Below are 27,512 nucleotides of genomic sequence, written 5' to 3'. Positions count from 1 at the left end.
TTAACCACGCAGGTCTCCTGGCTCCCTTCCTTGACTTCCTACGTGTCAGGATGCTCTGATCTTGAGCTTGGTAGAAGCAGTCCCTGCATGCTAACCAGCTCTCTTGGGCCCCTTTACCTTCAAGCAGCCTTGCCCATGGGATTTCCCCTAGCAATTGCTTGAAAAGGCCAAAGTTGGCCCTACTGAAGTCCAGGATTGTGATTCTGCTTCGTGTTCCTGTCACATGAGATCCTGAACTCCACCATCTCATGGTCGCTGCAACCAAGGCAGCCCTCAACCTTTACCACTTCAACCAGACCCTCCTTGTTAGTGAGGATGAGATCCAGCAGTGCAACTCTTCTAGTCGACTCCTCCACCCTCTGCATCAGAAAATCATCATCAATGCACTGGAGGAACCTCCTGGACTGTGGCTGACTGGCTTTCAGCAAGCATCAGGGTAGTTAAAATCCCCCATGACAACCAGGGCCTGTGACTGTAAGGCCGCTCTCAGTTGTCTGTAGAAGGCCTCATCAACTTCCTCACCCTGATCTGATGGCCTGTAATAAACACACACAACAGTATCACTATGATGTGTAGTTGTAATTTTATGGTGGATAAGCTCAGGAGTGGCAATTTGAAGTCATCAAGAACAATTTAAAAGAGGATTGCTTGGATGGCTAGAAAGGCAGTGGACGGAATACTCTCAGTTTCAGTACTGTTCCTTACTCTGCTGCTTATTTGCTTAAATTAAATTTATTGATCTCTCTGCCTTTAATGTACTTCAGCGTTCTTGCAACTCCTTGGAGAAAAGATGGTGTTTATCCAGCATGTAGCACAATGTTGTTCTTTGCTGAGGATCTGCTGGCACTTTCTGTGGTGTGATGTACTCTAAAGAGTATGAAATATTTTTAAAAAATATTAAGTGATGGCTTCTCTATTTCAAATGAGGCCACGTCTCCATCACTCTTTCCAATATGTCTTTTGGTTGGTTGGACTTTTGTTGAGAGGAATACTGAAAAAGTCTCCATCCTAGTATCCCCTGGTAAACCAATTTCTGTAAGGTAAGCATCCCTTCCTTGAACAGCAGAAATGTTCTGGTGATCTGGGAATTTCATTACATTTCCCTCCAGGCCAGGTATTCTAGTTTCTTTATATCTTCCCATTAATGCTTGTGCTTTCTTCTTTGTCTTAATTTATCATGTCTTCTCTTAATTGTTTTTTCTTCTTCCTTATTCTTTCCCATCTTCAGTGTAGTCTTTAATCCCTAGCCTTCCAATATATTTTATATACCATTTCCCTTTCACCTTGTTCTCTGTCATTCATGTTTTGCTTCTTTTTTCCCCATCTAACACTGCTCTGTCCCTTTCCTTCTCCCTTTGATGATTTCTAAGTCGTTTCCTTGTTCTTGCCTGTATGACCCTTTGAGTATTAGCTGTCCGTGGCAGATTAGAAGGCAGAGAGCCCAGCAGAAGCATGAAACCAGCAGACTTTTTGGTTTGAACTCACAATACCACTTAGGTGCTTGTGCCACAGAGGTCACTCTTTTCTAGTCTGACAGCCCAGGAGTGTAAGCGAGCACTGTGTAAGAAGCTGAGTTACAAAACCAGATGTGAACAACCTTAGAAATGTCACACCCAAGTTAACCCAGAAATACGGATGGCTCTTCTCTGCTGTGACATTTTAAATCACTAAACATCACATTTGTCATGAGTCTGTAAATCATTAGTGATCTCATGGCTTGTGGGTAACGCACACAGGTCAGCCTTAGATAGTCTGCACTGCTGAATGTCACACTGTGCACTTTGGGTGCTCCAACCGAGGCACTGAAGGCTTGAAAGGATGTTGGTAATTAGGGCTTTTGCAGCTGTAACTCTCCAACAGCATGCAGGGATTTTCTGTACCTGCTGTGATTGTAGGATCCATCTCCTTGGCCTTGGTTCCCTGGCAGCTGGGTGTCTGGGCTGTGCTATCTGTCTGGGATCTCTGGGTAGTCAGAGAAGAGGGATTGGCACCTCTGGGGCACGTTATTCCCTCTCCAGCTAGACACAGGGACTGGCTTGGAAAGGTGCTTCTCTATTTCACTGCTGACTACAGAGGAAACCCGAATACCTCCCTGTGAGCTGGCTGAAATGAATCCCCACCCCAGAGGCAGCTGCCTGGAATATTTTACCATCATGTTGGATGCTGGTTTATTCCTTTAGGGAGAAAAGAAAGATAACGTAAAATCAAAAACCTTCATTAAATGGTCACCTGTTAACTGTTTTATATTGTCATGTTTTCACGCCTGCTGCAGTGCAAGAAGTGTAGTCTAGAGAGCACTGAACTTAGCCAATGGTTCCAGTGAGAAAATCTGTATTGTGCTCTTAAAATTAAATGTGTTTTACAGAACACTTCTCAGGTATTGGTAAGAAGTTGGTATATAGATGTAGCATTGACCATGAGCATACTCCATGTAATAATCTCATCTTACATTTTTTATCTTGGCCTTTACTTTTGCTTCAGGCAAAAGAAGTTAATTATTCACATATGACCCACAGTAATTAGTGTGCTGTGTTGGATAAGTATAAATGAAGTATGACAGCTATGCACGCAAGGGTGAGCAAGTTTCAGTAGGAAACTTTCTGAGAAAAGATCACAGAAACTCAGTATTGCATAATCTGGACTTTTTTTTTTTTTTAGACGAGTTGATCTTGCTGACAGTCATTTAGCTAAGCAGGATGTGTTTGAGAGCTGTATATATATTTTTTTTTTCATTGACTATATGTGCATAGCCACTAAAACATTCGCAGTCGTTTGGATATAGGAGGAAAAACAATGCGATATATTGACAGGATGAACAACTTAGTTGATTGGAATGTATGCTTCTTTTGAATGTAATTAAAAAAGGAAACAAAATATTGCAGACAGTAACAGTTGCATTTAATTATCTTTGAGTAACTCCTAGGTTTTTTAAGTATACTATCATCTAGCTCCCCAGTACTTTCTCACCAATGTCCTCAAAACTGGACATACTGGTGTGGACATGACATCCACTGGAGGGCGAGCTTGAATCACGCATCGCCTCTCCAGCGTGCAGAAAAACTGCAGGTGAAACCTGGAATCCTCAGAGCATTTCGTAAATCACAAGCACTGGTATTAAATTTCTCTTTCTAGTATCGGCTTCTTCTTGTTGTTTTGCCAAATTGTCAAATGGAGCTATCAGGAGGTATCAGGTGTGATGGAGAGCCTGCGAGGCTCGCGGGCAATCCCGCAGCTCAGGTTTATCAACTCTTTCCGCGAGGAGAAACTGTGAGAAATTGACTTACTCGGACTTGTGTTGAGTTAGTTTCTGCTTCAGTGGACTTAAAGAAAATTAGTGATGTGTGACTCTACAAATAAATGATCTTTCAAAATAGGCAAGCCAGCAGCCCTGGGTTGCATTCTCAATCTGCGTGTGTCTGCACTGCGCCGGGGGAAGGTGCCGGTGTCAACCCCGAAAGCGGGGAGAGCTGCAGCTCGCCTGCTTCAGTTTGCTGCTTTTACCCTGAAGATGGAAACAGAAGCAGTGGTCGTGTTATTTTATGATACGTAATGGTTATTTCAGGCCTTTTAGGTGGTACTAAACTTGCCATCGACACCTCCAGTAGGACAGCTGAACATTGCAGACTAAGTGGTACTTGTTCCTTCCACTGGGTTTTTTTTCCCCGTCAAAATTTCACTCTAAAAGTATTCAAATTTATCATAATGAATTGCTGTTTCCTTTTCTACTAGTCCTCGTTTGTGAAAGACCTACAGACTCTTCTCTCTGAAGAGAGGTGATGAAAGTTTTACATACTTTATATAAAACAAAGAGTCAAATCATACCCTCTGTTGGGAAGCTCGATATTGGTTGTAAAAACTAAACTTAAATAACTTATCTGTGAAGCTGGTGAAACTGGAAATCATGGGTCTGTGAAAAATGTAAAATGCATTAAATAATTACATTATTTTGGCATAAAGCAGGCAGATATTTTCATGCCATAAATCTGAGGACATGCATCTTGACCTCTCTAGTTGGCTGGATGTTTCTGAAATGTCAGTGGAAAGCTACAAAGTAGCTTAAAAAGTTTGCAATTTCTCTGCAAAATTTCCCTTGACTTGTCATTATTTTTCAGTCGTCTGTAACTATAATGAAAATAGGTTTGTAAGCTAGATATGGTAAAGGTAGCAGAACAAAGCCTTTGGGTCACACCGTTTATCAGGTCAAATGCAAGGCAATAAACTCTGAGCTGAAATAATACCTTTCATTATAGCCTCAATCAGCATGATAGTTGTGGATAAAGGGTGTGTATGGAAAGATGAGAGGACAGGGGAGTCTGTTCTAGGGAGAGAGAATAGGGAAAACAAGAGCAAACATCCAGGACCCTTTGGGCTACTTGCCGTAACAGTGTAAGAGACATTACAAAAGGAAAACACCTTTTGGATAGATGACAATGATCGTACGAAAAGCACACAAGCCCTTTTTTGTTCATTCTGGTTTCAGTTGCCATGTTAATGTGTTCAATAATGAAAAGCAGAATTATCAGAAGATGGCGAGTTCTGGCTGCCCACAGAAACACTGCGGGGCAGTGCCTGCTGGAGGTGGGCGATGTCCCAGGGCACATGTGTCACACGTGTCACACGCACCCGGTCACGGACAAATTGTCCCACTGACAGACCATGGGCCTGAAAACCACTTTCATTTTTCATCCACAGGCTACTCAGTGTGCAGATCCTAGTGTGCAATGTTCTGTTTCAACCTGAACTGCGGGCCTGGTGGTACCAAAGCTAATCTTTGCATATCATGACCCAGTTTTCATAGACATCATCTGTCTCTTCTTAAATAGGGAGAGCATGTAAATTTGAGGCATGTTATGTAAATTGAAGAGGCAAATTACACTGTCTGTTAGGGGGCCTGGTAAAGAAAACAGAGACTTGAAACATGTGTAATGGATAGACCATGTGGAGGAGATTTAAAGCTCTTCTCTTTTTTCCAAGTATGCAGAATACACTGGGTGGTGTGAATGTGTCCCAAAGCGGTGACTGGCATGGGGACTGTGACCTGAGAAATCTAACCAACCACATAGTCATTTAAAGGGAGATTTTGTTTGTCTTGGATTTCACATCTAAAATTGCCCGCAGCTAAATCTAGATGTAGCTCGTTGTGGCTACCCTCCTACCGTATGGAGAAGCCCAAGGAATTTAAAACATTGTGTGAATCATCCTGAAGAAGTCAATAAAGAAAGAAGATGCTTGCTTAAAGGTTATGTGGGACGTCATTTTACAGCATCTGATATGGAAGAGATTACTCTCTCTCACCTCCATAGGGTTTTATTGTAAAAGTAATCAGCATTGTGTATTTCTGTGCAACCTTATTTCGGTCAGTAGTTACTGATTCCTGCAGGAACATAGCAGAGTGACTTTCTGAGGTCAATGTCAGCAGAAACCTGGGACTTTCCAGTTGGAGTGAAGTGGGAATGGATTTAATCTGTGAGCAAAGGGCATCGTATAGCCACAGCCGTGGCTTTGCTCCCGCCTCCGAGGGGTGGAGGAGGGCAAGGGCTGTAACCAGAACACCTTTTGGGGGGCTCAGATTCTGGGCTGCGGCTGCTGCTTTTCACCCCTGAGCCCCAACCAGCACTGGGTCTGAATTACCCTTCTTCGTGCTGCTGCGCAGGCTGGATAGCCTCCAGGCCAAATGGATTTTTTTTAGCGTTGGGAGCTTTGTCCTTGATCAACGCCTGTATCATTCCTGAGAGATGAGAGCAAATACCTTTGCCACAGATGTAATGAAGCCTATTTGTCAGTGTCAGGGGGTCTTCAGCGGTGTTACGTGGAGACAGTAAACATCTCAGAAATGTGGTTTTGTACCTGAGAAAATGACAGCATTTCCTCCCCAGGATGTTCCTTTATACCTGGGTTGAGGCACCACCCTAGAAAACAGAGAGGGCTAGTGAGTACACGGGTGTTTTATGTAGTCTGTACTTTTTCAGACATTGCATTCTTCTCACTCACTGTTGCTCCATGTATTATTTTAATATGAAAGGGCCCCTGTCATTAGTCTTTGTTCACATTTTCCTTTGAGCAATTTCATAGCAAGCTTAAGAAGTCAGACGTACCAAAAAAGTTATGTTTGCTCTGTAGGTTTTAAAAAACCATTCATTACCTGTTGTTTTCTTAAGGTCTGTTCAATGTCTTTTGCTAGCTATAAGTTCCAAAGAGATATTTACAGGTTTGTAATCCCTTCGTTGGACAAACATTGGGAGGAAACAGCATATTTTAAATAGTCCTTCTGAATTTGACTTGAACTCTGTAGATTCTTGGCCTGCTTTAAAATTAACACCTCTTTGTCACCTGCCCTCCAGACTCGCTCTTCATAAGCCCAACTTCTTTATTTTTCTCATGTCCTATGTGCTCTGTAGGCCCTCGTCCCAGAGCTCTCCCTCCTCCATGTAAATCTGATGGGTGAAAAAAGCTGCAACATCAGGTTCACATGCTGTTCAGAAACTAGGAATTTAGACAAACAAACCCAACTGAAAAATTAATTTGCTTTAAATAAAATAGGAGGTTCTGTTTGTATTGGGTGATGCTTTTATTTTTTAAGAAATACTTTATTTTGGTGTTTAAAATTTACTGCCAGTTTCAATAAACAAGAGAGCTTTCCAATGTGGAAACCAGTATATTTCATGGAAGTCTTCACTTCTAGCTTTTCTACTCTTTATTCATGCAGCTTCTGTTTAGAAGATAAACAGATTATTTAATAAATGGGGCTGCTGGAGCCTGACCCTGTTCCCATTGATGGGATTGGGTTCAGATTCCAGGACAGAAATGTGTTTAAAAGCAGACGTCTGCTGGTTCAGTGTGTACCAGGGTGTAAAGCCGGACTTACCAATGCCACCGCAACCCAGTCAGGTGATGTTCAGAACTGGGAACCTCTGGATGTTGTGATATAGTTGTCTGAGTCCAGCTCCTTTCGGGCAGGTGTCCATACCGCAAGGAGCTTGTACATCCAGTTCTCTTCCAATAGCCGCTCTGTGGAAAGTTAAATGATTTCATTTCTGGCACATTCCGCGAGCTCTGAATTCACCTTACACACGGGGAGTCGTTCTTCTGCATTGTAGGTCTGATGCTGTGCCGATATGGAAGAGCGCCCACGTGGTTATTCCAAGGCACTTTGATGGGAAAGCAAAGTCTAATTGCCTCTGTGATTGCTCTCAGTCTCTAGGTTATGAAAAATATTTGCAACAGTGCCCCTTGACTTCATAAACATGGGGTGCATATGTGTTTTGTCTGTGTGTGGCACGAGGGAATAATGATGATTTCATTATGCAGAACAAAATTTTCTCTAAGTAAACCATTTAGTACTTAATACTCTACCTCCAAAGAACTGCAGTTCATCTAAGGTCTCAGGCACGATTGTGGTCTACCCTGTGTAGCCCTGCAGTGGCATGAAGGCGAAAAAGACCTTTCTACTCCCATTCGCCCCCAAAATGCTTTCCCAGATGTTGCACCCGGACCTGGAGAAATAAATACGCACTCCCGGGTTTCCAAGGATATTAACTCTTGCAGCCCCCTCCATCCACAACAGAGAGAATGGGATAGCAGCTTGCTACTGAAATCTCCATTACCGGGGATACCCCGTGTATTTTAGGAAGCACATCTGGAGTTGCTCATGCCCATCCTGTCCTTTCCAGGGCAGCCTTTGATCAGAAACATGGTTTTTGAGAGCAGAGCATGCTCAAAATTACAAGTAAGTTTTACAAAAACCTTTTTTTAATGTTATATTCAGGTAGAGGCAGAGCCTGAAAACTAGTGTTTTCAATTTTCATTTTTTGCAAAGAAGTACTTAGAAAACTGAGGAAATGTTACAAAACTTCTCATTTCCTGGGAAAGAAAAACTGTCAGATGGCTCCTGTGTAGGACTGGAGCTTATTTTCTGCATTCAGTGTTTTCTCCACGTAGAATATGAGATTTTGTGGTGTCTTTGTCACATCAATGATCTTTTCCCGGTTTCTTTTCCCCCATCATATATATATTTGTCAGTTAATGTTTTTCTTTAGTACCGTACGTATATATTCTGTATTTTATGGTGACTGAAAAAAAACAAAAAGGTATCTCTTCATTTGGGAAGTTTAACTGCGTTCACAACTCATTTACTTAAATGGGAGTTGGGTTTTCTACTGCTCTGTTTCTGCAAACAGCCCAGCCCACCAGGTTCTTGTCCTCTGCTTAAACCTGACTTCTAGCACAGTGCAAACAGTGTTTGTTTGTTTATTTCTTTGGGGGTTTCTTTGTTGTTTTGTTTTATACAAGTAGCAGAAAGTTTAAGTTTTATAACGAGAAACATTAGTATTGCTCTTGGTAAATGTGGTGGAGCAATCCCTGGAGCATCCAGGAGGAGTGATGGTGGCAGGATCAGAAGGAGACGGAAAGGGAAGTGTCCCTTGTTTTGCGTCTCCCCCACGGTTATGGACCACAATGAAGGGAAGGTGTTCTGTTTGGGGAGGCCAGACTAAAACCCAGGCCTAGAGCACCCCAGGTAAAGAGAGCCGGTGTGCCTGTCTGCTGGCACCCTCTGTGCAGCTGGTTGCTGATGGTAACGCAGATCTGTTGCATCACCTTCCCCGAATACTTTTGTGAGATGAGGCTGCCGTAAAAGGAAAAATCTCAGCCATGGCACTGCAAATTTGATAATCCCGTATGTTTGCTGTGGCTGGAGGGAAGGAGAAAACTTCAGGCCATCTTTTGCTGCATATATATTTAAAAAAATTATATATTAAGTGTATATACACTTAACATATACTTAAATATTTATATATGTACAATGTCATGCAGGAAAAAATGATCAGGAAGGGTGGTAAAATATTATTTATCATCAACTCTTGGGATTTTGTCCAACTTCTGGATTCAGGTGCAGAGGATGAGCCGTTTTACATTTCCAAAATTTTATTTGTTCTGTTTTTACATGAATTATATTTATTGTTTTACATCAGCAATGCCCTTGGCAATGTACATATCCCAGAGCCTTAATTCATTTGTATCTCACATAGTACTAGGTTTGTCCCATCGCAGGGCAAAGTCTTTGTGCAGAAGCCCAAAAGAGAAAACGGGAAAGAAAAGTTTCTTTGATTCCCCCTCTTCATTTCTCTACTGTGTGTGTGAGGACACAACACGGCTGAGACGGATGTAATGGATTTGCCTTCTTCAATCACGGAGAATCAAATTTTGTGAGTGTGGTCAAAAAAGGCTTTTTTGCTGAGATTTGTGTTAAAATCGCAGTGAGCTGAGGCAGCTGCATACCTGGTGGGGCATGTGGGGCAATATGAAAGAGAGGAAAGAGAAAAGGCTGCTGAAGACAACAGTGGTTGCAAGACCACTGGCCTTGCAGCAGGAGTGGGAAGAAGGTCTGGGATGGCAACCAGGACCCAAACTCAGCAGAGCAGTGAAATGAGAAGTTAGTTGTGTGTTGCCGTGTGGGAAAAGGACTCGTGCCTGAATTATAAGTGGAACTTGTAAATAACCAGTTCAAGAAGAGCTGCCCAAAGGGTGATGAAGTTCTGCTTCTTGTTTTAGATTGTAGGTTGTCACTGTATTTTTGAATTGAATAAATGGTTTTGTTCCCAGTTTTCACATTAAGAAACCATGTCCTTGGAATAAAAAACCTGAATTTCAAGACGTGTTACAGTCTGCACGGTATGTTCCTGTTCTGCCTATAGAAATTATTTTCCCAGACTTTGTCAACTGATAAGAAACTTCAGTCTCTTCCCAGAAAGATATTTTATTTGCGTATTTTAACAATATTGAAACACAAAAGTCAAATTCAGTGTGGTCGTCAAAGACATATGGTGAATCGGTAACTTGGAAACAGAGATCCCAAATGACCTTCTGAAACACATCTAAATAATTGAATTAGACTTTCGCATCGAAAAGACTGAAAATATTTCAAACTTTTAAAGAGATGAAACCGAGATCTTGCAGTTTCATTACAGAAAGGTGTTTCCCAATATGTCAGTCATAACATTGCTCTGCATTTTCTCCGCAGTTTTGGGAAGGCTGCTGATGCTCACTGGGTTGCTTTTCCTACCTGCAGAATGGACACGATATTTGTTCCACAGTGCCATTATGAAGACAGACTTTTAAGAATTATTATACTTATTGGAAAAAAAAAAAGCTTTATAAGGCACTTGGAAGTTGGAAAGTGCATTATAAGTACTCTGGTATTTTTTCATTAAAAATTATAAAAATATCACACAAAATATAAGAGTTATTTTTCACTTTCCCCTGTGTCTAAAAGCGAAGCTGCCCTCTTTCTCTGGGAGTGCCTGAGGCTGCTCATTATCAGATAGTGGTTTTGCTGTAAAAAGATAATTTTCTGCCTGAAGTTGCTTATTTTTAGTAGAAATGCAAAATCTAATTAGCCATCATTTGTGGTTTCCAATTTATGATCCCTTCCAGAGTCCCACCAGTGTAGGCACAGTGTGACCATCCTGTATGTTTCAGAACAATTCTGGTGTTTACATGGGAGCTGACACCAGACGACTTAAATCTACACCTTATATGATAATATCCTGTGGCAGAAAGCAAACCGGGAACCACCAGGAGATGTCCTCAACCCTGCAAAGCTGCAGATCTGTTGACTTCGACTAGAAAATTTGACATCATCAGACAGAGGCACAGGCATGCTTGCTAGATTATTTCTTTTTGTTTTTCAACTTACTATGGGCTAAACCCTTGGGGCCTCACTCTGGTTTTGTGTGGGGAATACTCCTCCAAGAGTAATGGCAATAGAAACTGTGTATAAAGATGTGGCTGTAGATAACAGGGCTGGGCAAGTGCCACCTGTTACACCATAACAGTTTGACTCAAAACAATTGTATTTCATCAGTGGAGTGAGGGACGGCATCTCCTCTGTGCTCCCTCCATTCCAGTTTGGAAACTATAAATGACATTTCATTTCCAAGTGATTTTCTAGCTTTGTCCTTCTCAAAAGTGGAATATCAGCATGTGACTCTTTCACGAGGTGATGAAGGCTTAAATACAGAAAAACCTGACTGGATGACTAAGCCTGTACCCCTGAACAGTCCCTTATGTGTATTTTCTAGTTGATTCTTATTTGGAATAAAAATGTGACCAGTATTTAAAAATGCTGAGCACTGTTGCAGGAAGGGGCTGCAGAGAAGTGATGTAATAACTCGAATTCATGGTAAGAATTACATGTGCAGAAAAATTAGGAAGACAGGAATCTCTGGAAAGGACACAAATGAGAAGGGGCATAATACCAGGGAGAGAGGTGTTTATGCCAGAGAAATGAATTGGTTTAGAACTTGATCACTGAGATGTTTTCTGTCCAGGTAGGAGATGGTGTTACCTCATCATTACTTAATGACATGGTTGCCAAGAGCCTGCTAAACTCATGAATAAATGAAGCTTAAATAACACACAAATGAAAGGAACTGCAAGTGCGCGGGGAGTACACACAGCATCTGCAATTGCCGTAAATAAAGTTTCTTGCCTAGGGAACATTAGCCCGGCTGTTTCCTGGAGCTCCAGAGCAGTTTGCCTGCTGGCAGAATAACCCGTAACTATTTACATGGTGGTTTTGTGGTGCCTGTCTTTGAAGCATCTGGCATCAAATACCACGATACCAGCTAGTCGATGGGCAGAGGATAACTGCCGAGGAACGTACCACGAGGGAAGTTCTGCCCAGGGTATGACAGACCCCAGTTCCTTCATCTGTTCCATGGCCTGGTCTCCTGCTGGCACCCACATAGGGGCTGGGTTTTTTATTAAGGAATATGTGAATGTCATCAGGTGGTAAAGTAAAAGTTTTGAAAGATATTTATTTCCTTGGGTGAATGATCTTTCGGATGTTGGAGTGCATGAATAAGGGTACGGGAAGAGAGATGTTGGGCTGTGGGAAGGGTTGGAAAAGTTTGGAAGGATTGGCTTAACAGTGGTCATTGTTCAGCATTATGAATTCATTATTTGCTTGAGTTTAAGGAGATTTAATGAGTAACCGTTGTAACTATGTTCTTAAGTGCTTAAGTGAGAGGAGTCATAGTAGGGTAGGAAAAACAGTATGTTAAAAGTAATTAAACTAATTTGGATTGTGCCATCTAGAGTACAAAAGGCAAAGTTTTGGAGGGCTCTTAGAAATAGATGTTTTGTTAATAGAAGATTAAAAAAAAAATACTAGTTCCTTTTGAGTTTTGAGTCATACCTCTAAAACTTCATAACTGACTTCTCCAAACAATAGAAAATACTCATTTTCTGCAGGGAACTGTCTAGAAGAACTTTTTCATGCTCCAGGGTTCTCCTGAGTCCATATAAATGCGTGCCATGGCATACTGTTCATTGTTCATACTATCCAAGTATTGTGTGACAGGGCTGTGGAATAGCATCAGAATACAATTTCTCTGTGTTTTAGGATCTTTTTGTCAGTTTTCAGGACAAAACAATAGAGCTCTCAAAGACAAGTGTGAAAGTAGAGAGTCAGCTCCCATGAATATGTTCACAGCTTCAGGCATTTACTGTTAAATGGGTAACTTCTATAAGTCTAAAGCCTTAAAGATTCTGAAAACTGAACTAACAGGGTTTTGTCTTTTCCCAGTTTTCTTTTCCTCATGCAGATTGCTGCAGGTTCTTATTCTCTTTCTGCAGCTCTTTTTACTCCCGTTGTCTAAAAAAACGTGCACTGTTTCATCTTCTCCTTCATTCCCGTGTTTCCACCACCCTGGGCAAGACTCACCTGCTCTTAGAGCCGAGGGAGAATTTGAGTGTCGGGGTGCATGACAGTAACTCTGCACCCTTGCTCCTATGGCTGCCGAGCCATCAAAGGAGCTGAAACCTGCCCACGCTTTGAACCTGAGAGTTTCTTAGATACTTAAACTCAAGGGCTCACAAAGAGGCAGAAGCATCTGAGTCAAAATGGTTGAGTATTTGACTTCACTGCAATCCAGTCTTAAAATGGCAATGTATAAATACATATATAGATGTGTGTACTAGGACTAGTTTCCTCCAATTAACAAACTAGTTTTGTCTGCCTCCTCACTCGCCCTTTTCTGGGTTGCCAAGATCCAGCCTCTCTCTGTTGATTGTACCGAGAATTTCACCTGTGAGTGTTCAAGCTGATCAGCCAGAGCTGGTATGTGCTATCTTGACACCAGATTCCCATCCACTAGCAGTTCTGCTCCTGCTGGTCCTTTCTCCATCCTTTGAACTCCTGGCTCTTCTGCCTTTTACAAACTCAGTGGTCAGTCTTCATGTCTGGAATGTTAATAAAAGGTTAAGAGTTAGTATAGTATTGCCTATGAAGAACATTTTTTTATAGTACTTGTCCATCCACAGATAATGGAGGTGTTTAACAGAAAGTTAATATTTTTATTCCTCCCCTAAAAATTAGGTTTGCATAAAATTTTGTTGATTATTCTTAATGAAAGATCACGCCTTTCACACTTCACAGTGGCTTTTTTAAGGTGCATATGAGTGAATGTCTTCAGAGTAATGCTGCTTTGCCTGTTTTTTTCCATCTTATGGCTTTACACATGCAATTAATTGAAAATAATGAAAGGTCTTCTTAGATTGAGCTTGTAAGAGCAGTTTTTTATTTTTTTTTTCTTGTAAGTAGCTTGAGAGGAATGCGGTTAGTCCTGTCTTGTTCGTGTAGCTCTATAGGGGCTGGGTAAGCAGGACTCACTGAGGGGGCAGGCTGGAAGCAACACCTCGGAGCTCCAGCTGAGTGACCCACGCTCACGTCCATCCGTCAGCTCACTCGCTTTTTACCCGAAGTGTTACTGTTTAAATGGATGAACAATATTTCTGATATTTCTCTTTCACCAACCATCCCTCCCTGCACTGGTTCTTCATTTGTATTCTGCCAAGGGAAAGAAGATCTGGGATTTGTGTAGCAAAGAGGCCATTGAAGGGGAAGGATATTGGGGTAGAGAGAGACTTTGAATTTCAGATGCTTTTAAATAAGGATCCAGAGCTTAGGAAATACCTCCTCGTTTTGCTCTGGAAGTCTCTGTGGTCAAAGAAACCAATTGAGGAGGTATCCAGAGTCTAAACAAAAAGAGACTTTTTAAAGTACATTGAGGATGGACAGGGCAAGTGCTCCACTTGGAAACTCCTGATGCAGTGTGACGAGGCCTTTAGGATGGACCTCCCAGGTCGAATGGGGAGGCTGCTGTATTATAGCACCAACTGTTTGTGGCAAGGGCACGTGTGTAAGACAGTTTGGTGTTGAATCTGAACGCATTTTGTTGCATTTTGTCATTGGCAAGAGCGCACAACCCACTATCTGCCATATAGCTCATGCCCATCCAGCTCGTGGTAGCTGCCAGATTCCAGGCGTCCAACACTCTGGCCACCCAGGGGCAATGAACACTATTTGGTGCTTTGTGCTTGGCTGAGGACTGTAAAATCATCTTGGCTAAGTTACCACTGGTGCATCCGTGGGCTCTGGTCACCTCAGAGCCTGCGTTGCTGGGTTCTTCTCACCACAACTGTTCCCCACCCCGGTCTGACATCAAAACTGCAGCACAGCCCAGATGGTGCACAGAAGGTATCGACCCAAGGAGCTCAGATGTTGCTGACAGCCCTGCTGACATGCCTGTACAGCATCCCATTTCCTTACGGAGGCACTCGTGGCTGTTTCAGCTGGACTTTTTAAGGCTGTTTGAACTTTGTGATGATATTCTTACTCTGGAATTTTCTTTTGAAAGCGAGAGCTCTCAGCAAAGTTTATTGACTTCTGAAGAGACGCATGGAGGGAGGTGCTGCCTACGACAAAGCAAGTGTTGTGTCACTGGTTCGATCAATTGAAATAACTCCTTGCAAGCTGCCTGTGATTCAGAAGAGATAATAAATAACTCAGGAATGACTGTGCCTGACGAAGGAAATAGTTGTTGCAGAGATGCTCTTGTGTTGTCCTGGTGGTGATTAGCTGTTTAACAAAGGGGAGGTAAAAAAGTCATTTTTGACACACCAAAGAGAGATACATACGGACCTCACACAGTTTCCCTCAGTTTTGGGGCATGCTCAACTCTGGGATCAAAGCAACTACCAAGAGCATTTAACATGTAGATATTGAGGGCTGGTGATAGAAATCACAGATACCTGTAACCTACAAACATGACCAAAAATGGGGGTTTATAACATTTTGCTTTATGAAAGCACAAAATCCAATTTTGCTGTAATATTCTTTTCCTCTGACATGATACAACACAGAATGTGGGGCACACCTCATACTTACCTTTAAATAAAAAGTGGAGAGTGGAATTTTCCAAAAATCTACACTCATGCCAAGTCTGATCATATTGAAGTAAATGGATATTTACCAACAGCGTTGTGCAAGTCTCGTGGCTGAGTACATTTAAAAATTTTACACTGTTCCTGGTAACATCTTAAACGCAAAATTAATTTTACTGAAAGTAAGTGCAATAAATAAAGAGGATTTTTGCAGATGGAATTTTTTATGTTTGATTGGGAAATCGTGGTTCATTTTTACCAGCTTGCTAAGAAATGTCCTGCAGAGTTGTTTACACAAATAATAAGAAACCTTCATAAACTTCATAAAAATTATTGAACGTCTGTGGCAGCCTGTGATAAATTGCTGAAATATTGGGTAATCTGGCCATTTTGGGAGAAAGTGTAGCCTGACGAGATGAGGGTAGCAAACTCATATGGTAATCATGGGAATAATTACACAGCCCTTTGTCCTGAAGTTAATCCCCGCATCACCCCTGCGAGGTAGGATCTATATTGTTGCCTTAATCCTGTTGATTTTCGTAGTCATGTGAATGCCACAGGAATGATAAATCTCAAGGCCTTTTCCTTATATTCAGCAGGTTCGGTACCTCGTAATTGTGTAATTTGGCCTAAAGCAACCCCTGAGCGGTGGGTGTTGGTGGGTGTTGATGGGAAGCGTACAGGGTGGGGGGGTTGTGGGGATTGAGAGCAACAAGGGGAAAATCACCACCTGTTTTTCCTCCTTCCCCCTCCCCTCTTTCTTTTGTCTCCCCCAGGAGAAAAACCGTACAAATGTACCTGGGAAGGCTGCACCTGGAAGTTTGCTCGCTCCGACGAACTGACGAGGCATTACCGCAAGCACACGGGAGTGAAGCCGTTCAAGTGTGCAGACTGTGACCGCAGCTTCTCCCGCTCAGATCACTTGGCGCTCCACCGCCGCAGGCACATGCTGGTTTGAGAAACGCTACCTGTTCCAGCCGAGTTTAAGAGCTGGGTCTCTTAACTACCCGGAGTGGATTCAGCAGGGCTGAGTCCCCCCCACCCCCTCTACAGTGTTAACAGGCAGGGCTTTCCCTGATGTCCGTAACAAAAAATAATTACAGGAATTTAAAGGAAAAAAAAAAAAAAAAGCAGGAAAAGAAGTGCCACTCTTCTCCTCACCATCTGAAGTTAACCCTGTCTGCCCCTCAGCATGGCTACCCCCTGAAAGTGTCACCACAATCACCTGGGAAATAGCAGCCGAAATGCTACAGGAATGGGCATTATTTTACATGCTGCATCCTTTGACAAAAAATGTTTATAGCTTGTATGTTTTCTCAGCTGTCGAACATTTTGTTCCTGAAAAATCACTGCTGATTGGAGGATTAGATACCACAAACCGATGATGATGATGATGATGATGATGATGATGATGATGATGAGAGCAAGACCACTAAACCTTTATTATCCCGTCTTTTCCCCTTGTTTTGAATACCATCTGACCGGTGTCAGTGTTGTGCCCGAGCTGTGCTACAGACAAGCTGCGTGTGAGTAGGCAAGAAGATTCTGCTGGAGAGGTCCTGCTGTTGGAGCTGAAGGGTCGCTTGAGCAGACTTTTGCAATAACAACAGTGGCATTTTAATATTGTACCACAATTTGCCATTATGCCCTAGAAGACACCAGCCATTTAACCTTTTATCTCTTCTTTTTTCCTTTTCTTTTCTTTCTTTTCTCTTTTCTTTTCTTTTCTTTTCTTTTCTTTTCTTTTCTTTTCTTTTCTTTTCTTTTCTTTTCTTTTCTTTTCTTGTTGTGTTGAAGTCTGTAAAATAAACAAGGGGCAGCAGCATTTCTGCTGAAAGTACAATATTAAGTATCTGTATTTTACCATGGGCTTATTTAGAACCATTTTCTGATTTGTATAGAAAGAGCTCATCTAAAAACTACTACCCTATTCTGAACATACAGTTTTCTTTCATGCAGGTATTCTCTTCCCCACAACCATTATTTGAACACAAGGAAACATCTTAAAATCACTGGTACCATGGTTAGTGGTGTAGCCATTCGTGAAATGGAATTCAATGTACCAACAAAACGAAACAGAGAAGAAACGGCTGTATCTCTTGCAGAGAAAAAGCAATAATGAGTAAAATGGCTCTCGAGACAATAGTTTACCCCATGCCAACAGAAGGGAGGGGTATGCAGAGGTAGGCACGTAAGATCATTTAAGTTAATCTTTCTGATGGTTTCACCGACCTGCTAGGTAGCACAATTAAGTACTTTCATTTCCTTCGACATAATACTTGTGTCTGGAAAGCAAGAAAGATAAAGGAAAGAACTGATCGTTGAGGACTCAGTGGGCAAACCGTAAGTTGGAAAGAGAAATGTTTCTGTGGCGGTGCTCTGCAAGACATTAGATTTCTCCCTGGGAGTTAGGGAATAACAAGATTTTGCCAGCTGTCTAGTATCATATAAATGGCCCTTTATATGGATAGCAGTGGCTGTCTCTGCTGGGATTTTCGATCCAAGCCTTTTCATATTAAATAAAAGGAAATTCTTGATCATTCCCATGCAACCCTATAATTGTGAACCAATTTGTATTAATTGAATTACGTAGGAAAGAGAGAAACTTTTAGTCATCAGTTGTTCATGCAAATGGAATAGCATTTTTCTGTTTTCTTTCCTCACAAGGATCTGCCTATTCAGCTAAATTTGACAAAGAGGAGGCTTGGCAAGATTTTTTAAGTGTTGAGATTTTTATAGCTTAGAGATGAAAGATGTATACATAAAGGTCTTTTGCAATGCATTTAATTATGAGTATTTGGTTCCAGGAATCGCACATATTAAACTTGTGATACCACTTGTTCATTTTTAAATGTTTGACCAGTCTGAATTAATCTCCGATTCCTGAAATAACCATAGTGATGTTGGGGGATTCTGAAATTTAGGTAATCTTTAAGAAAAAACAGCACAGACTACCCGTACAGATACTGAAAGCAATTACAGTTAATTGAGGATTAGTGTGACTGGGATAACACTTTATAACAGCATTCACAGGCCCCAGACTTTGATTGTCTTTAAAGACATTCTTAATATTCCGCAGTACCAAATGTCTTATCAGCTCTCTTAAAGAAGAACTTCAATACCGGTAAAGCTCAGGCTTCCCTCTGCAGAGAAACCCAAGATTAATCATTTGCAGCCATTGTGGGAAAAATGCCTCTATCAATTCGCATTGACCACGTTGGTAATCACCTTCCACCAAATTCAGGAACATTTTAGTAGCCAGCTCCAAATCAGGAATGAAGCAGAGGCACCAAGTGTTCGTGAAGAGGCTGCGACAGATCAGGGCTTCTGGACGGGCCGTGAGGCATCGCGGGGCAGCAGAACGGGGCCTTTCCCAGCAGCGTCGCTGCTGTTGCTTTAAAAAACTGGTTGTCGGTGTTCTGCGTGAGGTGGTTCATGGATTACGTCCCATGCCTGTCTTTTCTGTACTTCAGTATCGTCCACTTAAATGGATCTGTTGTTCTCAGCGTTTAGGGAAAGAAGTCAGGTCAGGTAGAAGTCAATTAATAAAACTATTTTCCTGCCCAAGAACATTTTACCGACTAATTACTTGAATAGCAGTAATTTAGTTGAAGAACTGATGTCATACAGAATTCCTTTCAGACTCTGATGATTTTCTCCCACAGAAAGTTAGGTTTGTTTGACCAGAAACTCGCAAGGTCATTCTGTTAGCATGCAAGAGGAGCGGTGAGAGAGATCATCTCTGATGTTATTCACAAAGGCAGGGTATAACTGGGAGAGACCAGTGTCCTCTTCAGGCTTCCCCTGTAGTCAGTGAAGAGAGAAAAAACTCCTCTGAGAAAAACTGAGAGACCTTAAATTTCAGCATTCAGCTCTGAACTGCCCAAAGGAGGGGCATGTGTATCAGAGACCCTGGGGAGGCTCATCTCCCGAGGCTGGTCTGTGTGAATCCCTTGTCTTTCAGCTGGTTGCCCACTACTTTATGCATAGGAAACACTGCAACAGAAAGAGGGTCTGCTTTTATTCAAGAAACCCCAGAGTGATATAGTCAAAGCAGCGCTCACGCCAAGGGGCGCTGGCACGGAGCATGTCAGTGGTAACAGAATGAAGCCAAAAGGTAAAGGGGTGTACGCTAAATTTTCTTATTTCACAGGAAGTATATCCTCAGCCTTTCCAGCATCCATACAAGGGCCCTTTTGTGATGCTGTTACCTCTGGACAACTTAGACCTCCAGCAGCAGTCCACCACTGGGTTTCAAGCTACCCAGTATGTTTCTTGGCAAGTTTCTTATTCATAGAATCGTAGAATGGTTTGGGTTGAAAAGGACCTTAAAGATCATCTAGTTCCAATCCCATAGGCAGGGACACCTTCTGCCAGACCAGGTTGTTCAGAGCCCCATCCACCCTGGCCTTGAACACTTCCAGGTATGGGGCATCCACAACTTCTCTGGGCAGCCTGTTCCAGTGCCTCACCACCCTCACCATGAAAAATTTCTTCCGCATATATGATCTAAATCTACACGCTTTCAGTTTAAAGCCATTACCCCTTGTCCCATCACCACATGCCCTTGTCAAAAGTCCCTCTCCAGCTGTCTTGTAGGTCCCCTTTAGGTACTGGAAGGCTGCTAAAAGGTCTCCCTGAGCCTTCTCCAGGCTGACAATCCCAGCTCTCTCAGCCTGTCTTCACAGGAGAGGTGCTCCAGCCCTCTGATCGTCTTTGTGGCCTCCTCTTGGATTCACTCCCAACGGGTCGATGTCACTCCTCTGTTGGGGGCTCCAGAGCTGGAGAAAGAACTCCACAACAGCGAAGTAGAGGGGCAGAATCGCCTCCCTCGACCTGCTGGTCACTCTCCTTTTTGCACCAGAATTTGCAGGCTTTTACCCCAAATACTCTGTGAGGTTGTTTTCTGGTTTGTTTTCCCCTTCAGAAGTACTTTAAAAGAAGTTACTGTATGTGAGGGGGGGTATTTGGATTTAGACCTTGTGCCCCGCAGATTCTCAGGGTGTCCTTCCCTCTGGCTGTGTTTCAGACCCACCAAACTTTTGCGCTTGTGCAAAGACCAAGAGCGATTGCTCCAGGGTGGTTTCCTCAAAAATCCTGGTGTCCCACTGCAGGTCTGTGACATTTCCTAACTGTGGCAAAGGCATAGGTCATATGTAGCATGCAGAAGTATCAGATCTCATTCTTGACACAGCACAGTAGGTCCATCTTAATTGAGCAATTGGGAGAGGCAAATATTCAGCATCCCATTCTTTCAGAAAGACAGAGATATTATGCTTCTTGAGTGTGAGTAAAGCATGGGTAATATCCACCGTGCCCGTTACAGTTTACAAAGCAAGCTATGCCACAAGGTGTCAGATTTCATGTTTTCAAAAGGATTCAATGGATTCGTCAGGAAATCTCAGTAGCCAGCATTATAGGAAAACGTAAAGAGCAAGCAGCTTTGATACAGAACTTTTTAAGTTGTAAATTGTCGTCATTTTTTGAGCGCCTGTTTTATTCAACACTGTAAAATTGACTCATTGCAACAGCAGTTTATACTTGAGGATGAAGATGCAGTATTCCTTATTCTCTATCATGCTTACACAATTAATTAAATAGATTTAGACTGACCTGTATATATGATCATTTGCTGAAGTAATGTATAACAAAATTAACAGTGTTGAAAATTACATCAATGATGTTGATGTCTGGGGTAAACTCACAGTGCAGAGCATAGATAAATAGCTGGACAGCCTTTCTCCCCTCTAATGATGGGAATAACACTGATCATAAGTTTCATTTTCCATTAGCCACATTGAAAATGTATTCTAGTTACCATTTATAAATTTATCTTCTGATAATAAATGCTGTTTAATGGAACAAATCTCTTTCTCCTTTATTGAATGTGGGTACCTCTAAATCAGAGTAAGTTTCCCTATTAATATCCTGCTTATTTTTTACTTTGAATTTTGGTTTGGAGAGATCAGTGTGTGAAACTGCATCTTCCACAGCAAACAAGTCTTGAGATTGTTCGGTAAATCCATGCTGGTCCCTTATACTCATCCCTACACTCGTGCATATAAACCCCAGCATTTCCATGTGCCTCCACCCATGTGCAGGTAATAAACATGTTCACTTAAAAAAAAATAGTAAAAGGAAGAATTGAAAATAAACACTGTAAAAGAAAATACTGCCTTCTTAAGTAAGTAGCTCATCTTATTATTCCTTTGCCTGTGATTTATAACGGGAGAAGTGCACAAAGAAATTTGAAGATATTGTTATAATTTCACAGTTGTACTGTAGCATAACAGTTGCTGTGTAATGTGTGCTTATGAAGTCATGCCCACTGGTACCTTGGAGAGCCTTAAATTCTGATCGGTTCCTGCAGTAAATCAGGTTTTAGTACAAAAATATAAGGATACTGCATCTTTATAAATCAAAATACCTTGAAAATATTCTACTAATAGCAGTTTAAATATTCTGTAACATACGTAATAGTGGAAAAGTACTTTCAAACTCACAGGTTTATGTGGGGTGCACATAGGTTCAAAGAAGTTCATTTTTAAAAATGTACTTTCATCAGGAAAACTGGTAAGATAATGCCTTGCAAAGGTTAAACACAAAACGTAAGAAGAAAATGATTCTGTTTTGTCAGAGCGTGTTTTCTCTGCAAAATGGAGTGGCCACTTCTTTCCTGTTTCGCAGATGGCGTGTGATATAGCGAAGTCATACTGAGTCCTTCAGTGTCGAATAAGTCGACACTCAGAATGTCTTTGAATAAAGCAAAAAAAACCCAATCAAAATGAAAACCATGTGAAAGGTTTGGGGATTTTTGTGTGAGTTGGTTCTTTTTTTTTCTTTTCCTTCTGGCATTTTACAGTGAAGTGCAGATACAGTAACAGCAAACTCTTATTTGGTTTTATTTCTCCTTGTATTTCCTTGACCATGATGCATCTTTAATAAAGGTTGCAGAGCTGAAACAGGCAGCTGCTCTTTGCTGATTCCAGGGGAGTTTAGTCTTCTAGGTGCAGTAGCATGGCAGCAAAATCAATTGTAGCAGGACAGTTGTGACATTTAAAATGCACACATACTTCAGCAAGATAGCCTAAAAATTTTTTTAAAAGATGAAACAGAAACTTAAAGTGCCTGTAATTAGAACTGATGGGATGTTCCTATACTTTTACACAGCAATAACTTACAGAATTCTGTTAACAATAAGCTGAAAATGAAATTTTACTCGGAGAACAATAATGCAGCACAGAAATAAACACAAAGTGCCATTTGTATTTTCACATGTTGAGATGTTGTGTTAGAGGTTTTAGTTATTTTCTCAGATAACATCTGTCATATACTTGTAAGAAAAAATTGAACCTTAGTTTACAAATTACTCATATCCATATTGATTCTCAGTAGGTATGAATGGAGCTCATTGTCAAACAGTGTTTTAGGGCATTTCTTCCTAATTTATGTCTGATGTTCTGATGTATCTAGGGTATTCTCTAGTGAAATAATCCCAAAACCAGCAATAAGCCCAATGGAGCTTTTTTAAGGTATATGGTAGAATGAGATTTCTCTTAAAAAATCCTCTGCATCGAACTCTGTGAACTCAGAGTTCACCTTATGTCTCCTTCCTATTTGTCATGTAATGCTCATAGTATTTAAGATCATCTTAGAACTGGTTGACTTCAGGAGTGGACAAAATATATCACTTACTTTTCTTTCTTTTGGGGACAAATGAGTGAAAAATTGGGGACTGTCAGTCTAGAGAGCATTTGAATAGCAAACAAGAAGTCGATATTCCAAAAATGGAGTAAGGAGAATTTTATATGGAGGGGCCTAAATATTTGTATCAATAGACTAATTGATATTACAAGAAGCTGGCCAGCTGTGACTCTTCCACTCTTTTTTTGTTTTCTCAGTTATTATTTTTTCTTTATTCTGGTAGGTTCCTGAAACAAAAAAAAAATTAACTGCTGCTAATGGGTTCTTAAAATAGCAGTGTAATGCCATCCCTCATGCTTCTTCTGTTTCTAAAAAATGAATGTATTTGACATCAAAATGTAACTGGTTGTCCTAGGACTTTTGCCACAGCAGATCGCTTTCCATCCTCTAAATTTGTACCTGTCATTGATCCAGGCAGAGTTTTGGTTCTTAAAACTTCCACACTTTTGCCAAGACTTCTGCTGCCAGCAGTGGGTGGCTTCTGGAGTGGGAGGATGGGCGTTCGGATTTAATGCACTGAGGTAGGATTGGGTGTGCGTGAAGATGCTCATGTACAGAAGAAAGTGCAGGTGCAAAAAAATTTTTAAAAAAGCACATGGATTTGCATGTAAAAACTAGATGTTTATGCACGTTAGTTAATCATGTGGCAAGACTGCTAGTTTAATAAGAACTTATTTTTAAATATTAGCCACTGGTGGAAATAATCCCATCAGAACATGCGTGTACTTGCTCTGTCATACTGAGCTTAATCTCCAGATATTAAGCACATAAAAAAACCACAACTCATGCTGGGGATTTTAGGAGGGCACCAGGCAATGCGTCGCCAGAAGGACGCAGGAAATATTTGTTTCTTACCTGGCACCTGGGCTGTGGGTGGTGAGGAGGGTTTGGTTCTTTGTTCTACACGGAGGCAACTTTAGAAACCTGCAGTGTCGGGAGGATTGGCTGACGCCAGCCCTGCATGTGTTAGTTCTTTGGTAGGAAAAGGCACCTTGTCTTCACCATCCCAAAAATGCCATGTGTGCATCTTATTTTTCATTTTGAAAAGCCCACAGTTTATTTCTTATCATCCTATACATTGCTTCCTTGATAGTGTAAGTTCCCTGCTGAACACCCACACAGTATGTTCTCTTGACCCGCTGTCTGTCCCGAAAAAGTTGTATGTCCCATTTGCACTTGCAATAGAACATACACAGAAGTAGTAACGAATTACTGAAGTTTCATGCACCATCAGCCTTAAGACCTTCAACCCACACACAGAGGCACACGCATTCATACGCTCAAGTGAAAGAGAGACTTGGACACTGCTATCAACATGTGAGGTCAAAAATACTATTAAATTGGAAAGTTCGTTCAGCTGTGTTTAGGAAGAAACAACAACAATGAAAAATACCGTTCTTGGCCAAGTCACTTATGGATGAAGCAAATTCCCCTATGGCATTGGTTGAATGAAATCCTGAGGATGGGGTTGCGTTCGGCCCCAAATTGTTCCTTCTAATCAAGTTGTTATCATTGTATGTACCCATTAGTGTTCATTTGATCCTCCTGTGTAAAAATACAAAAACATCCCGTAGTTTACAAAGTGATTTATTTGGGATTGAAGCTTCACAGCAATGGAATTAGTATGTACGGCACCTCAATCTTTTTCCTAGATAAGATGCAAAAGGGAGGGTCATTATCGGTAACCCCATAGAGATAATAGTGTCAATAGAGGTCCTACACTTAAAAGGAATAAAAATACCAGTGCTAGCAAGCAAACATATTAGTTTCTTAAGTCTTTCTTTTGCCTTCTTTTCAAAAGCTTTTAAATGCAAAAATTACTTTTCTTCAAAAAGATAAAAGTAATCATCTGAAGATCTAATTTCCCAATAGTTTCCTCTGCATTTATATACTATGTAGTGCTTAGGCAACACCTATGTTATAAGTTTATTAATATTATGTAAGTGTTGTTCTTGTATTTATGTATAGTGTATGTATTGTAAATATACTCAGAGCTTTTTTTCCTCTTACTGTAAAATGGTGATTTTTGCCCTATGATAATGTAAAGGGAGTCCCCTAATGAAATTCTGTCAGAGGATGATTATTCCAGTCTATTCTCAAAGATTTAAATGAACAAGTGTTATCGTTTTTAATGGTGTCTCAGACATATTTTGTTGGTGCATTGCTTTTCTGTATTCAACTTTCCTATGAATTGAGCTGTGAATTGAAATAGAGTTTAAACCTTTAAATGTATGCATTTGTATAATTATCTGAATGGAGGCATGAAGGTTAAATAAAGCATTTTGTATGGAACAAAACCCCTAATTATTACTGTGGATGACTCAAACCTTCTGGAATACCCAGTTATTAACTTTTTAAAAATTAAACCTTTGTTAAAAAAATCTTTTTTATAAACATATAGTGATTTTTTTAATGGAATGTTTTCTTAAGAAATGGATTTTACTCGCTTTTCTGATTTTTTAAAAGCCATCATACAGAGTAGACATTCTTTCTCCTTTCACAGTGTTTGTGCATCTGTGGCAAAGCTGGAACAAATAAAATAGCGCTCGGCAGTACAAACAGAAATGTCCTGGGATGATATAAAAATATTTTGCGTTACTATATAATCTGAGTTCCCGAAGTACTTTAAAATGGAACTACGTGTCTGTCTGCTTTCTCTCGCCTTTCCCTGGGAAAGCTGGCACGGTTAATGTATAGCCTGCATAAGGTACCAGAGGGGCTGTGACGTAAAGTGAGAACTGCTGAAGGAGGCGGTGGTGCACTGGAAACATCAGCTTTGTACCAGTTTGAAGGGGGTTGGCATCTGTGGTTGTCCCTGGGGACATTCTGAGGCCCGTGGGCTTCTCCATTGTGTCTGACCATTCTGCAGAGACCGTTCCTTTATGTTTGAGTAGGTCAGGAGGACAACGGTGGATATTGAGCCAGAGACTTGGAGCTGCACTTTGTCCCTAGTAGTGACATTTCTCCTTGAATGTGAATTTTCCCTTTCCATTGCATTTCCATCCACTTGCTCCTAACTGATATGATCATTTATCTAACAAAAAACATAGTGTTACATGGTTACAGGCAGAGAAACAAGTAAATAAAGTTACTTGATTTGGAGACCTCTGAGCCTTATCAACCGATGTGTCTGAACCAAAGCTGTGCTAGGTCAGATCGTGAATCTCTCAAACTGCTGATGAATTTAAAACTCAGGATAGTCCTACTGGCCCTTCCAAAGCACTTTTGCTTTCCACACAATAAGCTGTTTGTTCTTCCTCAGTGTCCTGCTTATGTTTAATATGATTTTTTTTCTCCCAACAGTGCCATAAGTATAAAACACATCACTGCCTGTTTAGTCTGACTTCTCCAGCAAACGCCCACATTGTCCACTGCCCTGACCCATGGCCTGTTCCTCAAAAGTTATTTCTTCCACTTGCACAAACAACAGCTCAATTGTCATCTAATCCCTCTCCCCACCTTTTTTTTTCTTTTCCTTTGTTATTGAACGGTCCGTTTGGAGTGAAGAGTCTGCCCGTGGTGTTTCGTACAGGGTACAGGGCACATCTGCCTCTCCGTGAGCGTGACACGGAGCAGCCGCTCGTCACAACCTTCAACTTTACACATCAAGTCGCTGGGTCAGATAAGCACGGTGCCCTCTCTACGTGCAGGAGCAATCACATCGGCGTCGTCCTTGAACCTGGGGAACTCTGGCAGGGCAGACTTTCACCCCTGTGTTTACGACGCGATTCCACCTCACCAGCCTGTAATAGGGAAGCACAGTTGTACGGGAGGTTTGGCTGGAAGATCTGCTTGCTGTGCTCCGGTGTGCTGCACCGTGATCCTGCAGTGTGAGGTTTTGGTTGGGAGTTGAAAGGGCAAAGCTAGGGGAGCCAGATTTTGGTGGTCGCTGAGTCTTTTCCAAAGAGGAGCAAGCCCTGTGGTTCAGACTGCTCCTGGACATAATCGATCTCTTCAGTAATGCCTGTGGTGCATACTGTGGAAACATGTCCCTTTTTAGCCCTCAAATCCTTGCAAATCAGGAAAATTTATACCCTTTTAATAGACAAAGAACCAGAGGCAATTGACCAAAGCTGGAGTGACCCAATAGTTGAGCAAGAAATGACAGAATCACAGAACGGTTGCAGTTGGACTGGACCTCTGGAGGTCATCTGGTCTAACTCTCCTTCTCAAGCAGGATCACCTAGGGCCCGTTGTCCAGGACCATGTCCAGACATTTGTTTTCCAGTATCTCCAAGGATGGAGATTCCACAACCTCTCTGGGCAACCTGTGCCAGGGCTCAGTCACCCTCACTGTAGAAAATGTTCCCTGATGTTCAGAACACTACCTCACCATTTCAGGTCCCTACTCTCTTGCTTTAGCCATTAGGCAGAGTGATCTCCCTTATTAAGGTTTTGACCCAGTCTGTAATTGGCCACGTTTGTTGGGTTTTTTTTACCCATGGGTATTTTCCCCGAGAGGCCTCGAATAGCAGCAGTAGCCACTACCCTTCCTGTTGAAGCATACTAACGAAGGCATTTACTGCCTCGCATATTTGTCTTAGCAAAAATATATAGCCCATAATAACTAGAGCTGCCACTTA

General features: G+C 41.5%; 1 protein-coding gene across 6 annotated transcripts in view; it reads left to right on the top strand.

Moving 5' to 3' along the window:
• KLF12 (KLF transcription factor 12) overlaps nt 1-25,226 on the top strand; it is a 259,830-nt gene extending 234,604 nt beyond the window's left edge. For all 6 annotated transcript variants that reach the window (XM_071806201.1, XM_071806194.1, XM_065844849.2 and 3 more), the window contains one exon: nt 16,002-25,226. In XM_071806201.1, coding sequence (XP_071662302.1) covers nt 16,002-16,183 — 182 coding nt within the window. In that variant the 3' untranslated portion in view covers nt 16,184-25,226. The remainder of the gene's footprint in view (nt 1-16,001) is intronic.
• Nucleotides 25,227-27,512: the final 2,286 nt, after the last annotated feature.

The sequence above is a fragment of the Patagioenas fasciata genome, chromosome 1 (genome assembly GCF_037038585.1).
Source record: "Patagioenas fasciata isolate bPatFas1 chromosome 1, bPatFas1.hap1, whole genome shotgun sequence".
NCBI classification, from domain to species: Eukaryota; Metazoa; Chordata; class Aves; order Columbiformes; family Columbidae; genus Patagioenas; species Patagioenas fasciata.
This window is presented reverse-complemented; position numbering and strand designations above follow the sequence as displayed.